This window comes from Ciconia boyciana, chromosome 3 (genome assembly GCF_034638445.1).
Source record: "Ciconia boyciana chromosome 3, ASM3463844v1, whole genome shotgun sequence".
In the NCBI taxonomy this organism is placed as follows: Eukaryota; Metazoa; Chordata; class Aves; order Ciconiiformes; family Ciconiidae; genus Ciconia; species Ciconia boyciana.
In genome coordinates this window covers 68,741,370-68,758,060 of record NC_132936.1, presented here as the reverse complement: position 1 = coordinate 68,758,060, position 16,691 = coordinate 68,741,370, and the positions used below count along the sequence as shown (strand labels likewise).

General features: G+C 44.0%; 1 protein-coding gene across 1 annotated transcript in view; it reads right to left on the bottom strand.

The window, feature by feature from the left end:
• The window catches only part of EZR (ezrin), a 38,641-nt gene extending 27,076 nt beyond the window's left edge, over positions 1-11,565 (bottom strand). The window contains exon 1 of the mRNA XM_072856021.1: positions 11,399-11,565. Coding sequence (XP_072712122.1) covers positions 11,399-11,410 — 12 coding nt within the window. The 5' untranslated portion in view covers positions 11,411-11,565. The remainder of the gene's footprint in view (positions 1-11,398) is intronic.
• Between the last annotated feature and the right edge of the window lie 5,126 nt (positions 11,566-16,691).

Sequence of the window (16,691 nt, the reverse complement as noted above, 5' to 3'; positions counted from 1 at the left end):
TTCAAACTGGAGTTGATTTGTTAGCATGGTACTGATCTCTTCCAAATGGGAGTTGTCTGAAACGAAGTGCTTATAGAGAAGACAGCAACTTTTAAAGCCACAAGGAGGAAAACACCAAAACCCCCTCTTATTTTGCAGGCTGGGTAACAGGAAAAGAAACAGTAATTGCTGGAGTGGTAAGATATTGGGATACTATATAACCACTTCCATGCAGCCTTCAGACAACATAGGTTCAAGTCCTCCCCAGTGCTACATTTTTACGATGTAAAGCATCTCCATAAAGCTAAAAGGACAAGGCAAATGACAAACCTGCAATTCTCTTCTGTGGGAAGGAGAATCTGATTCCTATGAGAGTGGGAAAGAGATGTACAGCACAACACTGAAGAAAGCCTTTCAGTACGATCCATGCTCTCCTCCCCTGCTCCCATGCCAGGATCCTTTCTGCACTACCTGCCCAACACTTGGCACTTCAGAGAGGGCAGTGGCAGCACAGCAACAGTCCTGCGTGTTCCCTTCCACACTGCAGAGCACACAGTTTTCTAACAAGGGAGAAAACAGTTCACAAAACGTGAATAGGGGACAGCCTCATGGGCATCCACTTGACTGACGAGGCAAGCTCATTGCACCGATTTAACCGACCCAGTTTCACAGCATACCATGTTAAATCAGAAAGACCCGACTGTGAACCAAAGGACACGTTCCATTTCAAATCTCATTGTGTTAAACATTGCTTCCTCATTGCAAATAAATGGGAACATTAAGTCACGTTCCACTGGAATTCCTCTGAGTCTATGAAGCAGAGTTAGGTACTGCTGCATTCACACAGGTAAAATTAGAGTTGAATAGGCTGGTCTTTGTTCCTTAAAACATTGCTCACCTTCCCATGAGAGGGGGAAATACCACTGAGGGTAAATACAGTTGTATATAACAATCTAGAAAGCTAGTGGTTACTTTAAAATTGTCCAGCATGGTTGTTAGCCTTAACTACTAGTCAACTTTAATGCAACAGCTTGTACAACCACATTTTTTTTTGTAGGAATCCTCAGTATTTAAGGAGCAATAACTACATTAGCTATACTTGACTGAAATTCCTTAAGTTTACTCAAGGCAATAGGAGCCCAGGTATTTGCTGCTCTCGTGTAAGGTGAAAAAGCCTTATAAGAACTTCCGTGGAAGTTTTTCCGAAGAGAAAAAAAGTACTTTGAAGGGAAGCCAAAAGTAATTTTGAAGTGAAATCTGAAAGCTAGAGACTCTTTTGGATGAAGTGGGGTGGGGGGGCTCATACGAGCAGGAAAGCCTTGAATACCCAGATGTGGGGAGTCATCCAGAAATTCCAGTTTTAGCAAAGCAGGTTGAATTTGCAGAACAAACTTCCCCCTCCCTGCCAGCATACACAAACAGATCATAAGAAAGCCAACCCATTGAGTTTGGTTTTGCAGCCAGGTCACTTGCTTCTTGTGAGATAGCATGAAACCTTCCTTATAATTAAACATTAAGATAATCCTAGAACATTAATTCAAACTTTTTTAGTTTATTTGTGCAGAAGAAGATGCCATACTAAACTACATGCCTATCTCGGTTTCCTTTACCAAAGCCTGATGCTGTCAGCATGTAACAACTGCATAGCAGGCATCTGCATGAAAAGCAGAGAAGCAGCCATAGCTGTAATTCAGTTCTTTATCTTAGGAGAAGCAATAACACCTGCATGCCAGAAGATCATGAAGATTTAATGCAGATGTAGCAAGCACGCCTGACCCTGCATCTCTGACAGCCCTGGTTCCCAAATGGCTAGACCTCAGCCAGACTTCCAGCATTCTCCACCTCTCATCAGCTCTGTACATTTAACATTAGTTGCTCAGTGAAACAGTAAAATCAAGCAAGTACTCTTCCCAGAGAAAAATCTTTCTCCACCCACCAAAGTTTCTCCCAACTCTTTCCTAATGAGCAAACTGCATCATTCTGTCTCGAGTTAGGAAGAAATTGAAAAATTGAGAGACAGAGGCCTTTTTTAAAATTCAAATTTTTTAAAATCTAAAATTACCTAGGGACAGCCCTACGTTCTGACGAGACATAAAGCAATGCAGTTTAAGCCTGAAAGGCTCCAGGATATTGCCCTTAAACAAAGCCCCATACACTTAGGGAGCCCAGATGTTTTTCATGCAAAACACTTGCTCTTACTTTCTCTGCGGGCTGTAGGAATGGTTTACCCTGAACACAGACAAGGCTCAGAAGTGGCAGGAGGGTTTATGGTGTTCTGTTGAAATACATTAACATTCCCTTTAAAGACTCTCTGATGCTGTATAATACTCCATTAGCATTGTGAGAATATCTGTGTACAAGCAGCAGTCTGTTCTTTAAAGAAGGAACACACAGCCAGTGACAGCAGGCTCAGCACAGCACCACTGCTTGGATGAGCCATTTGCCCTCAACAGATGTTAGGATGGATTTAGGAATACAGACCACAGCAGCAACAGCTCCTTTGTACCTAAAGGATAAATACAGAGGGAAGCTACAGGCCACTGGATCAAACTCCTTCATACACAGGCCTTTTTATCATGACAGCTGTTGCATCTAATTAAACATAATTAAGTTGTGAGACTAAGGCTCTACACACAAAGTTTAAAGAAAGCCCCACAACCAATCCTCAAATAAGCTTTATCTCAAGAAGTCACTCAGAGTCCAGAACAAATCAGACCATCTTTTGTGGTCTTCCATCAGAAACATCAGCATGGGGCCAAGTGCAGGTAATACAGAGGTTTAAGATCTCAAGTTTTATTATAATTACAGAGTCTTTTAAACAATTTAACATCTCCAATATTTATGTGAGTCAGCTACATAAAGTAATATGACTCTTCTGCAATCCCCACAAGGGAAAATAAAAAAAATAACTGAGTGTCTTATAGTCTTGATCCAGAACACAAACACCATTTCATACCTCTGCTTTGCTTTTTCATTTGGAAACAACAGGGACACAAAAACTTATGCAAAAGCTGAACTTCACAGTACCAAGTCACAACAAACAGGGGCAGGGTCTGAAGGCATGAATAATCTAAATAAAAGCTGTAATAGCCTCAGAGCTTCTCCTGAACCCGAGCACCCATACTGGTTCCTTTTATTCCAATGTTTACGCAGAGGCATAGGTTCTAGACAGCAATGTGCACGGAAAACCCAGAGCCATTCTGAAGAGTCAGAAGTCTGACAGATACTCACCTGGACACCAGGCAACACCACAGCCGGTCAGCGCACAGCTCTCAACACTTTCAATAGACCCTGTATGAACAGTACCAGCACAAGGTACAATGATAGTTCTTCTGATGTGGAAGAGTGGCACATTATATTGGAGCAGGGTGGGCTGTGTGAACACAAGGAGAGTCTATGACTTACTCTCTCACAGGATTATGCCCTGAGAGTTTAAGGGGACCAAGAACCAACTGTTGGAGAAACACTGGCTCAAGAACTGTACTCCTCCCAGATGGAGACATTACAGGAATCAAAGCAGTATTTTCATCAGAAGTGAACTGGAAGAACCTCAAGGATGTTCAAAGGCATGGAATAATTTCCATGCAAGGATCAACTAAGCTGGTTAGGACTTCTTGGTTTGGAAGAAAATTAACTGAGGCTAGGACACAAGAGCATATAAATTCATGAGTTACATGAACAGGGTGGACAAGGACCACATGTTCGCTGCTCTACCAATACAATAACTACAGGGCATCAACACTCTGAACAAGAAAAAAGTTCTTCAAATAGTGCTGTAGCAAGGAGTTTTGTAGATAACCTTCACATTGTTTGGAAAGTTATCTAGGACAGCCTTTGTTAAAGCATACTGTGGATGCTGGAGTTCACATGGTTTCAAGGGGAGACTGGACAAGTTCAGAGAAATCCATTTAGCAACTCATTATATAGGAACTTTCAGCCTCCAATACCTCAACAGCTCAAAGGAAAACAATGGTGCATATCTGTAAAATACTCTTCCTCAAGCATCAGCTTTTGGCCAACATCAGAGGTATACTATTAGGCTACAGGGGCTTTCTGCCTGACCTAGCAAGGCCAGCCATGTTCTTATAGAAGTCAAAGTGCAGAAGGAACATGAACTCCATTTACTTAAGGAAAAATAGCAGTGTAACAAGTCACACAAGGCCCAGTAATGATGTATGTTCATTCTGCATTCTAGATATGAATCCATTTGTCAAAGAGGGATTTGTTGATTCGATACCCCACCCTTCTGATTTACCTGTTCCATAATCAGGCTCTTTCATTTTACCTCATGGACTTCGGTAGAATGTACCACATGGTGTTTGTGAAATTTATGAGTGGAATTATGTGATGTGATCCCCTCTGATAGCTTGATAACCTGATCTACGTCCAATGCACTACAATGCTTACACTTCCCAACAATGCACTTCAAACAGTATGCAACAGCTACTATTTGCTCCCAGATAAAGGTAGGTCATTGCAAGTCCCGGAATGTCACCTAAGCACAAAGAGATTGCTCTTGAGAAGTTACAGATTACACAGGAAAAGTGATTGGAAGGATCAGCAAAATACCCCTTCCTGACCCCTAAAACAGCTTGAGGGCTTCTGAGATGGAACTCTTCACATGCTCTTCACTATAGAAGTATGATGGCAAACAAATATGCACCAGTGATTCCCGAAGTGTACCCAGAGCACAGTGGGGGCAGAAAAAGTAACTTTCAAAAGTTTGCCTCCACAACTGTGTCAGTTTTTAAAGGGGAAAGCTATTTTCTCACACACTGAGATCACTGAATATCAATTATGCAAATCCACCCACCAATTCACACCACATACTTTGTGCACCAGGAACTTTCTATAATCACTTATCTCTACAAAGACAAAAAATTAAGCAAAGCTAAGCTTTCACAATTAAAGTGTATTCAGCTAGATATTAAAGAATCACTTTAGCTCCCACAAAGAACTCTGAAGTTCTTTGCATCTGAACTCTGAACTTTGAACTCTGAAGTTCTCTGATCCTACAGTACAGACTTTGAAGTCCTCTACTGGGCTACACAGGCTAAATTCAGGCACTCCGATACAAACATGATACTCTTTAATTTCTACTTCTTCAGGGAGCAGGCAGCTTGCAGATCTGCTCTCTGCATCTGCAGAATGGTGGTCTCTTGGCAGAACTGAGCAGCTCTATTTCATTTCATAAGCCTGCTCAAAATTCATCAACTGGAGGTTCATCCACCCACATCCCCAGAGGAGCCTCACACACATTCCACACTGAGGTTAGAACAACCACAGCAAACACGGACATTTTCATGCAAAATCAAGAGAGGAAGAGATTGTGATAGTGATGCCTCTGAGTTTTACACAATAGTTAGAGCACTTGCTCATGAAAGTGGGAGGGAGAAGCAAGCGCACAATAACCCTCTCTCAAACAGGGCAATTCCATACTCCCTTCTGAAAGCTAGCAGAAGGCTACAGACCTTGTGTAGCCAGCACCTCTTCCACTGAGCCTACGCAGTAGGTAGCTAAATACAAGTCCTTGGTCATCAAGCAACAGTTTCTCTTGCTTACTCAATTAGAAGATCACAGTCCTCCATTTTAATTCTTAGACTCAGGATTTTTATTTTAATTGACAGCAAATAGTACCAGGTGCTGATCAGTCCCAGCTGAACACATGGCTGCTACTCATGCTCTCTCAAAGATGAGGGCAGATGCAGAGAAGGCAGGTGATTTTTCCCCACTAGGAACTAGAAAGAGAAACAAAATCTGGATCTGAACAGATGAACAATATGGGGGCAATATGGTTAGCTGTTACACTGAGCTATGCCTTGTTTCCAGCCTCACATAGCAAAAATTTTCTCTCTTTCCTAGGGGAAAGGATCCCATACACTGCTCAGTAAAAGCCAGAGACTTCAGTTTCTTCTGCAAAGAGCTGTACTTCTCAGCTCACAGGTTAAATGTTATCTAATACTGAAACCAGGCTTCAAAGCAAGCACACAACACAGCTAAAATACATTACTTAACACCGTGTGCAGTGTGGTTCGGTGATCTTAGGCAGCATTGCCTTCCTTCAAGGTCAATTGAGTGATTATGGGATTTACAGTGCGCTTAAAGCTCTTTGGACACAGTGCGAAACAAGAACACCACCGATGCGGGAATCTTCAGTGGTCATCAAGAAGTCTTATTCTCAAAAAGTCCTGACATACTGCAGCCTTTTTTTTTTTTTGTGGACAGAGGAAGATGTTCATGTGGGCGGAGGGAGGAAGAAGAACAGGAAGGCTTATCTCCCCTCCTCTGCCCTTTAAGAAGGCTAAGAAATTCTTTAAGTAGTGACTAACATAACAGTTAACACCCTTGATTTCTCTGCAGCAGCTAACATCCCAGAACAAACTGTCCTCAGAAATGCTTACTCAGCTCAGGCAGTAATTCAGGTTTTTGGCACAATTGTGAGCTCATTCTCTTATAACTTTAGTAATCTGTGAACTACTAAATTTACTATTAATAGAATCCTCCATCTTCCTTTTGCAGCTATGAGTGGGAGTTCTCACATTTGGCAAATGGAAGCTTCCTTATGTTTCCATTTTGCACAAGAGTATATACCTCCTGGTATCAGTAAACCATACACCATATCATCTGATGTACTGCAACTGGTGCGTACAAGGAAAGGATAAGATTTTATTCCTGACTAAATCTATAGCTATCCATAAGGTAAGAGTATTTTAATTAATTATGAGTTCTTAAGGATATGAAAAAATATTTTTCTTTCAGTCCAGTTATAGCAATGTACTGTGAAGAACTCAGAGGTAAAACTGCTATGTGTAGTTAGAAGATGCACAGTCAAGAATAAATTGGAAAGATCCAGGAAAAATTATTAATTATTTGTATTTAGAATAAATTCCTGTCACTACACTTGCATCTCTTAGCACTGGCTTATCATAAACTTGTTGAATTTTAATGCCATAATCTGTTCACAGACAGCTAAAGGTTTGGCAGAAGACTTACATGCTGTCTTCAAGTTCTTTTTTCAGAATTCATGTATATTCAGCATCAAACAGGTATGGAGGACTTGTCTAACCACTTAATGCCTAGCACACACTAGCACATTATTAACAACACAGGGCTGGGAAAAACCTTTTGAGTCATCAGTTCCAGTTCCCCACTCCTACAGGCAACAACATTAAACTGTGTCCTTGTCAAACTTTATCTTAAGGGATGTTAGGTCTTGGAATAGTCTCCTAAATCAGACCAACAAGAGGGGAAAAAAAACTGCACTCACCCACAAAAAAAACCACCACACACTCAACTGCTCTAATGTTTAAAAGTCTCTTAAACCACAAGTTCTGCTTAAAGCAGTTCTTTCTCCTCTTTGGTACTTACATTTTATACAGGTGAAGGAAGAGGTAACTTGTTTAATTCTACCAGGCTAAACTAGGCAGGCACTCTCTTATTGTGAGGTAGCTTTCTGCCTCTAGTCATCCCAAAACCCTTCTCTAGGTTCTGCTTTGAATTTGTCTCTCCTGGACACAGATGATAAATGCAACCTATATTCAAGGAAAGATCTCACTAGTACCTTCTATTAATGCTTTCCAGTAGAGAAACCTTATGCATTGCAGATGACATGGACAACAAGACAGTCATTTTACCACTGATTAATCCATATCCTTCTATCCTGTATAGTGAGGGACCTTCTTCCCCCACACCTCCAAGTTTAACTATTGCAATGGGACCTTACTACCCCAGTCCTTCAATTCCCTTTATACGGTGGCCCTCTGCATCAATAATACCTCCTCCTCAACGGCATGGCATTAGCAGATTTCATTAGTATGCTCAGCTTTCTCACCACAGGCCATTAGTAAAGGTATTAAAAAATAGTGCCTCTTGGTATTATTCAGTTGTATTTTCTCTTTAGCACCAGAAGCTGTTAGACTGCATTTACTGTTGTCCTCTCTTTACACAGGTTTATACACATGCACACAGGTATTCCAAGTTCTTGCGTGACACTACATCAAATGCTCTGCTGCAAAGCTGACTTCATTTCTTGTGAAGTTTTAAGTTTTTTCCCCAAAAGGAAACAAACAAAAAAATCCACCTTTGATAAAGTAAGAGAGAATGCTGATAAGTCAGATCAAATTAACAGGTCTATAGAACAGAGATCACGTTTCCTTCTCCTTCTGTAAGTACTGTTCATTAGCCCACAGCCATGCTGTTCTAGCCACAATTTATTAGATTGGTTTGTTTTGCAAAAGGATACAATTCAGCTAAAACACCATCCATTCAATGAGTCAAACAGAAAAAAACTAGTAACATGCACCTAGGAAAAACGCAGAGAGCACACAGACACTCCAGTAATGAAAAGATGCGAGGCTGAGCAAATACGTTTATTTAGCATTTCACTTGCTTTCAGATAACACAGCAAGATTTGGACAAGATGATGTCTCTTGCATTTCCTCACATAATAATTCACCACCTGTGAGACCTAATGAACCTCTGTACAGACTAGATGGAAATGATGTATCTGAACTGTTGATGAACTCCAAGCCATAAATCCTTATGTGCTGGGTACAAGAAGTTATATATTTATAGCTTACCTCAGAGAGATTTTGTTACTTTGTAACTGTTACAAATGGCAGAATGTCTGTGTTTAATTATAAATTAACACTTGCCTATATTAACAAATATATTTATTTCAGAATTATTTTCCAGACTGTTGCTAAAATTTATTTTAAGCACCATAGACATGCATCAGATCCAACTAATTAAGTGTTACCACAGAATATGAAATACAGGAATACACTTCGGTACTCAATTAACATACAAAATCATTAACGTTCTAGTGTTAATGTACTTACTATTTGTTTATTATGAAATAATAAATTCCAAACGTTATCTGTAAGCTTTGAGTGTGCTTGCACATTTTTGTTAAAACAAAAGCTTTATACAAAGGTTTAACTTAGTGGGTTTTTTAGGGTGGCAGTGACAAAATTTTGCTTTTGTTTACAAGTAAAGATAAGATGACAACTGATGACCACTTTGTCAAACTTCATCCACAGCAGCATGAAGTCTGCCAAGCAACATCGTATGTACTTACGCCAAGCAGACAAGACACATGCAAGCAAGCGCAGGTAGTAAATATTTAGTACCCATGTCAAATACCCATCAGAAACTAAAACTGTCTCCCTGTGTGTCCCAAGAGTTTATGCTATTGTTCCTCACGCATGCCAAAGGCTGTTGTGTTCATCCTGAGCACAGTTCTGCCTCTGGAGTGACAGCTTTACATCCTCTCCCCCTGCTCCCTGCAGACTGACAGGAATCCTATTTAGCTGTATTAAGACCAAATGAGCTGGGCTGGGAAGGATCCAAATCCTGTCTCAGTCTGAAGCAGTCAGACCAAACAGCGTGTTTTATTAAAATAACCTCTACAAAATTCCTCTTTTCTGTTTACAGTAAGGTGGCAGCTAGCCCTACTGAACAGCAGATTGAAAGACAAATGCTTATATCGTACAAACTATTGACACAGAGTCTTGTCCATAAATCCTAGCCAGTAGGTCACATCTCAGAAATCATTAGAGTACAACTGTCCTTCCCCAGTGGAAGGTGGTTTACACCACCCATCTTTGTTACTCACTGGCTAGTCAGCCAAGAAACAAGCAAAAATCACCAGCTACAAGGGAATATGAACACAGCCATCCTTGCCAGGTAAAGGGATGAACACAGCTGCAATTTTTTTTGTTTGTTTTTAAAGAGATTAAAGAGTTTTTCCACACCTATCCATGGCTTCCAGTACGACTTAGTCCTAAACCAGGATTTCAGATTATTCTGACCAGGATATTTCAATAAAGCACTCTGTAATTAGCAAATGGCTAATAAGGCAGAGAGAGATTATTCACACACAACCTTCTATATCCATGCTTTGTAAATTATGTATTTTCTCCCCCACTTGCAGAAGGGTCCTTTCAGTATACATTTTTTTAATATACAGTAATATATCACCTCCTACTGATGAAATACACCCAGGGACACTGAAGATTTAGCAGTTCTTAAAAGGATCGAGCACTTTTTTTTTTTTTGAAGGTTTACAGAAACTGCAACATAAGTTAACCTAAGCACTTTTTTGGGGGGAAGGGAGGGGGAGGTAAGTTAAACTAACTTTAATGTTATGGTGGTAAAACATCAATTGCTTATTACTATAAAGATAAGCTTGTTTACTCCCATTTCACAGCGTGTAGCTAATACTCACGTAAGTCCTCCACTGCACTTTAAGAAATATTGCCTCTATTGAAAATAGATAGCAACAACAACCTGTTCTGATCATGCTCTTCAGAGTTCAAAAGTGCATCTGCTCCAATGACTGCTCAAAGCTTTGCATTAGGCAGTTAGCTCCTCAAGGGAATTGTTTCTAACTAGCAGAATAGTAGCAGATTTTAAAACAAAACAAGCAAAAAACCCCATTAGAAAATCAAGGGGGGAGGGGTATCAAGAAAAAAAGGAGGGATGAAAAAGACAGCCAAGTTTGAAGACAGACAAGTTTGCTCAATTGAAAAAAAAAGATACAAAAAGAAGAAACACGTTTTTGATAGTGACTGTTAAAGACTACTGTGGAGAACTGCACTGAAAGTCCCTGCCACTTAGCTTTTAGATCACAAAGCAAGGGGGGGAAAAAAAAGTTTCTCCTATCTTTACAGAGAAATACACACTTCCTGTAGGTAAATACATCGGCCATGCAAATACTAAATGAAAGCTAGCACAGTTTTGCCATCTCTCGTTAAGTGGGAGCATCATAAAATCTCTTAAGAATTGCTCGGGAGGTCTGTATGTTTCTAGCACGGGAGCATTGCAGCAGACGGAGCAATCCACCTCTTTGATCTCTCTCAAGCCCAGCTCCTGGGGCTCCTTCCCCCTCTCCCAAAGGCAGGCGGGGCAGCGGCGTCCCGCCGGGCGTGGGGAAGGCGAGGCGCACCCCCAGCCCACCCGAGGCGCCTCCGTCCCGCCCGCGGCCCTGCGCCCGCCGCCGCCCGGCCGGCCGTTACAGCTCCAGCGCCGCTCCGCAGGGCGCATGCAAGGTCTTCAGCAAGCCGCCAAGCCGCTCCGGTTATTCCCCCTCCTTAGAGGAGCTGCTTATTTGGTTCTGGAGTGCCTGTGTGAACCGAGAGGTGCCCCCAGTTCCCTCCTCGTACCGCGCAGAACTTCTGCGGGTGCCCGAGCCGAAAAGCCCCGTCCCGGCACGGGGAGCTTGGGCCGCGGCGGAGACTTCGGCTCAGCCCTTCCAGCGCGGAGGCGGCAGGGCCCCGGGAAAAGCCCACACCGCAGCACCGGGAGGTGACCGCCCCGTCAGGCGCCCGGGCTCGGGCAGCCCCTAACGGCCAGCACCGGGCGGGCCCCGGTACGGCCCCACAGAGCGCCTGCCTCCCTCCCCCTGCGCCCCGCTTACCGGCTTCGGCATTTTGAGGGCTGCTGGTGCTTCTCCTACTCCCAAGACAAACGTTCATACAGTGGCTGCCTCGCCTGAGCCGAGCGCCCCGTGAGGAGGAGGAGGAAGGAGCCGCTCCCGGCCACGGCGGCAGCACAGCCCACGAGTGCGGCGCCGGCCGCCCAGAGGCGATTAAGTACGCAGGTGGGGCCGCGGCGGTGACTCACCGCCGCCGGCCATTACCCGCCGCCCCCCCCGGCGCTTTCCGAGCGCGGGACCAGCCTCGCCCCGCTGCTGGGCACCCCCGCCGGCCTCGCTGCGACGCCCCCGGGGCGCAGGGGGGGCCCCGGTCTGGAGCTTTCAGCCGCCCCACAGCCCCTGCGGGGTGAGAGGCGGGCGGGGCTGCCCGCGAACCGTCGGGCAACAGGTGCCTGTGGGCGGGGGCAGTGCCACCCAGTAACCCGCCGGGCACAGCCGAGCCGCGGCGAGGTCTCCTTGCGTCGCCTCTTCTCCGTGCCCCTCACCAGAGACTCCCCCTGGGGAGACCCTCACCCCCTGCGCCGCGCTCCGCTGCCCTGCCCACCGCAACATGGCCGCCGGGGTGAGCCCTGCCGCCACGCCCGCACCTGCCCCTGCCGCCGCCGCCAGCCGCGCCGGGGGCCCAGCGGGGCCCAGCGGGCAGGGCCCCCCCCGGTGCGGCCCGGCGGCGACGGCGTTTCCCAAGCTGGCGGGTGGCTCGGGGAAGGTGTCCGGCTTCGGGGAAGCAGAGGAGTCTGACAGAGGGCCGCGGTGCATGGGCTCACCGAGTCCCCTGCTGCCCCTGCCTCCAGCCCGGGCTCCCGGGAATGGGGAATGAGTTCCTCTTTCGTGTAATGATGGGCACTGGTGCTTCTTCTGTTTTATTGCTAGTCTGTAATAGTCACTGTGTTTCTTTAAGTCCTAAGTTGGGAGATATGATTACTTAACAAAACACAGGATTGCTTTGTGTGTTAAAGCACGTTTTCAGCAATGGGAGCAAGAGAGAAAAGTTTGAAAATCCATGTAAGCTCAGAAACTAGAAAGCAAAGAGTATACTTCAGTTGGCCCTGATCTTTCATCAAGAGCAAAAAAGACCATGCAAGTAGCCTTACTTATAGGCAAAGACGTCTCTGCCCCTTGTTCCTTCTCCCTCCTCATCCATGAACGCTCTCCTGCAGATACAGTGTCTGCCAGCTCTGCAGGAGCTGCTGGCCTCCCACTGCATCTCCTCGCTTGGCTGGTCGCAAGAGCACATTGTATTTACATAGTCATGGGCAACAGCCTGCAGGACACGGCTCTTCCGCTGTGCCAGCAATGGCATGTAGCTGAGCTGCACGATTAAGGAAATCGTGCAGCCTGTACCCAAGCTGCTGTCTGCAACATCCTCACTTCAAGCAGCTTCTGGCTGTTTGGTCAGAAAAGGCATAGGACAGGAACGAGGAGGCACAGAACAAGGCAAATAACAACCCACTAAATGAAAAATAGATAGGGCCGGAGAGAGCCTGGGAAATACCAAGGGACAGTAACAAAAAGGCCAGCCCTAACAATACAGTTCCTGCATTGGAGAAGATCCAAATGCTGTCTTCCCTCACCCGAGTTCAGTAGGCAGCAATTGGTAGTGCCACATTAAAATAAAAGAACTGTTAGTGTGTCAAGTCTGTGAGAGAAAAGGGAGGGGAGCCGAGTTGGAGGCTGAGAGAATTCACAGTTATATTCCTTTCCTGTTGCAGGATCCTTGGGGATTAGAGGAGGCTTTACCATCAAAACGGAACCATGGGGGTGGCAGCTTGCAACAGCAGGTGAGAAGAAATAGCCTAAGCTGAACAGCTTCTAAGAAAAGGGCCATGGGATCAAACATCTTTGGGAAACAAATATGCCCTCTGTTTTCAGACGGAACGATTCCACTGAGATTTACTTGGATCAGGTTAATTTAACAAAATATGATCTGTGAGGAGACTTTCTACGCTCTTCTGTTAAGCAATAGGTTCATGCTGGGATTCATGCCTTATTCGGTGAGATGATACTGGAGACGGACCAGACCAGAGTATCACAGTGCTTTCGGTAGACTGCCAAGCACAAGGAATGACTGTTGCAAGTAAGGAGTGCTGTAAGAACCCAGCTTTTGCAGCTGTCACTCAGAACCCTAAGTGGCGTTCATGGATTTTTTGGGCCATGGAAAAAGGATATAGATGAGATATTTTCATTCCTTAGTCTTAAAATAAAGATTTTGCTTGTGACTGGAAAAAGAAAAGCCAAAACAAGTGTGTGTCTGCATACCCTAGAAACAGGATATTGCACAGTTCTAATGGGAAGCCCATTTCCATTCTGGGAGATTTCCATGCCCAAAATCCCTTCCTGTCCGTAGCTGAACATGGGCTCAGAGACCATCACCCTGGGGCTCCATGTTGGAGTGATTCCATGTCAGAGTGATGTCTCATTTAATAGATCATAATCTCTTCAGTCAGGTAAGTATTTGTTTCTATATGTTACTTATATATGCAAGCTTAAACTCCTGATCTTTTTTTATACTTACTATTGCTTCCTAACCACACAGACCTAGAGGTACAAGGAATTTAGGTGACTAATAATGAAGTGTGGCAACATACAATCTTTAGGTTCCTGTTTGCCACAGCACATAACCTTGTGCCATTCTCTCACAATCACCTGCAATACATGGGGAAAGGTAGATACCTCAGTGGTATCTGTAACTACCAGCTTACTCAACACTGCTCCACCCAAAACCAACCACCATGAACATGTTGAGCTTACACAGGCAGAATCATCTTCTGTAGAAGGAACCAGAACAATTGCCAGCTTGGAGCATACGTTAGAGATCCTTCACCTCCTTCTTGGGTTTCGCCTTCTGCTAGGTGCATTTTCAACCCCCCTTGGCTGCAGAGCACAGTGCCTTATTAAACGCTCAGTTAGGTGGGGTAGCAAGGTGTCTTTGTTACAGTAAGAAACTCTCTTCTGTAGCTGGGTCCCTGAGCTCTTTGTGTTTCTCTCCCCACCTCCCCCTCATATAGGACGGCATATAATGCCAGCCCCTTCTTCCCTTCTATACAGAAGCCTCCTCATCCTTTGCAGATGCAGTACAACCAGTCTAGCTTCCCTCTCCTCCAGAGGGGGGATGAAAGCCCTCAGTTTTCCTGGTTTTCCAGCCCTCTGGTTTTCCTGAGAGTGTCCTGGCAGTCAGCATACTGAATTTCTGGAGCATGGGCACCATGTGTAATACTGTTAAGCATCATCTGTGAATGCTTACAAACTGAATCCCCTTTGGAGCTTGGGCGAGGGAACATCGGAGCAGGCATGAAATGGGCGCAAAGCAATCAATCCCCATCGAGACAGCCTGGGGCAGAAATACAAACACAGATACAGATACAAAAAGCCAGATACAAATGTAGAAGCCAGGGAAATTTTCACATGAAAAATCTATGGAACTTGGTTACTTCTAGATTTAGGCATTAGGTAAGCAAGAGAGAGCTTTTACAGCCACCCTAACTACAGCATCTTCAGTCAGACCTCACAATTAAGCCTAAGACCCAAATCAAAATGAAGCCTTTAAGTTACAGGATTAAGATCTGCTCTGATCCAGCACTTATTCTTAACCTGCTTTATTAAGAGCATAGCATTACTAACAATTTACAGGAATTATTAAGGCAGAGGAGGTGATGAAAGGATCTCGATTGCTCAGCAGGTCAGTAGCAGAACCCAGTTTCTGTTTTCCTCTCTGTAACAGTTTCTGTACCTCACTGACCCCTAACCAAACCATGTGTTGTCATCCTCATCAAGCCTGCCTCCCCCAATTTTCCTGTTCTACTTTAATCTGTAATAGCATTCCAACTTGACGTAAAACATTTATGAATTCCAAGTATTTGCCAGAATTTGCTCAAGCAAGTCCTATTGCTATAAAGTGGCTTTTGCTTAACAGGCTTGGTGCCAGACAATTTTTAGTCAAAATAAAACTTCCTAAGCCGGATCATCCCAGAACTGGAAAACATGGAATCTTCTGCCCTAAAAACACCCTTCTCAGTCGCTCACGCAAAATCAATAGTCTCAACAAGAGGCAGCCTTGAACTCCTTGTTTCTCCATATAGAAAGCTTCATCCAGCTTTAGGATTTTTGGCAAGGCATAGCTGGAAGAGTTTTGGAGCATCTCTGCGGGTTCGTTTGCAGTTTCATTCCAGGGCTTTTTTACTAACTGGAAATCTATAGTAGCTAACTCTGTCCTCTTGACAATTCACAGACTGTGTATTTAGTATAGCAGTTAAAAGAAAGGACATTCAGGATAGTAGTTAAAGGAAGGGATGCTACATTCTGAGGCGTGTTGTATAAATTTAATGAGATTTGACTCAGACAGTCAAGAGGGTGATTTTCTTTGTCAATTGCAAGAGCTGTAGGAGGCAAAAGAACCATACGGTATTATTAACAATAGCTTCTTTTTCATTGTGCTGAATAGGCAGCTTATTCCCCATTGCAGTTTCTGAAATTTTGGCACTATAGTTCCTGAAATGTCAGACTTCAGGAAGAGTGGCCAAGGACCTGGAGAGTTCTAGTTCTGTCTGCGCTGAGAGCTGCTTCCCCACTACCCACACTGAGCTTATTGAAAACCCGATGAATTCAGGTCACGGTGGACCAGCATCTGTTGACAAAGCACTGTTGACATTCTCTGGGTTTCATTTGAAGGGGATATATGAGGTAGAAGAGCGCAAAGCTTGTGCCTCATTTTTGGTTGTTCCTAAATGAGAAGCTGCTGCCAAGTTCAGTTAATGTTTTTTTCCAGTAAGCATGGGTTCCCACAAGTTTATTTTGTACTAACAAATGGTTAGGTGGGTTCAGGCCTGGAGATAAACCTCATTAAATGATTCAGTGGTTACATGCTGGAAGACCCTTATTTTTGCATTCATTTTACTTTCCAGCTGCACCCCCAAGTATTCCTTGGGATTACCTGACCCTCTGATTGATTATTATGGAGCCCTATGGGGACATGCTAGGTTATGGAGAAATGTATATATAATGAAGTTTATGAAGGATTATTTTAAAATGTGGTAAGAAGGAAAAAGAAGCAGACAAGACTTCAGGCTTTTATCTGGTTCATTCTTACCCATCATAAAAAGAGAGAAAAGCTTAAAGGAAGATTATGAATATGTTTCTTCTCAGCAAAAATTCTGAAAAGTCCCAAGGCCAGTTTGCTTTCAGTTCCCATGAGAGTCGTCTCAGTAACAACTCTAGTAACACATTCTTCACTCTACTTTCACAGGGAGTGATGCAAAGTGTGCAATAAAATCTTCTTTTG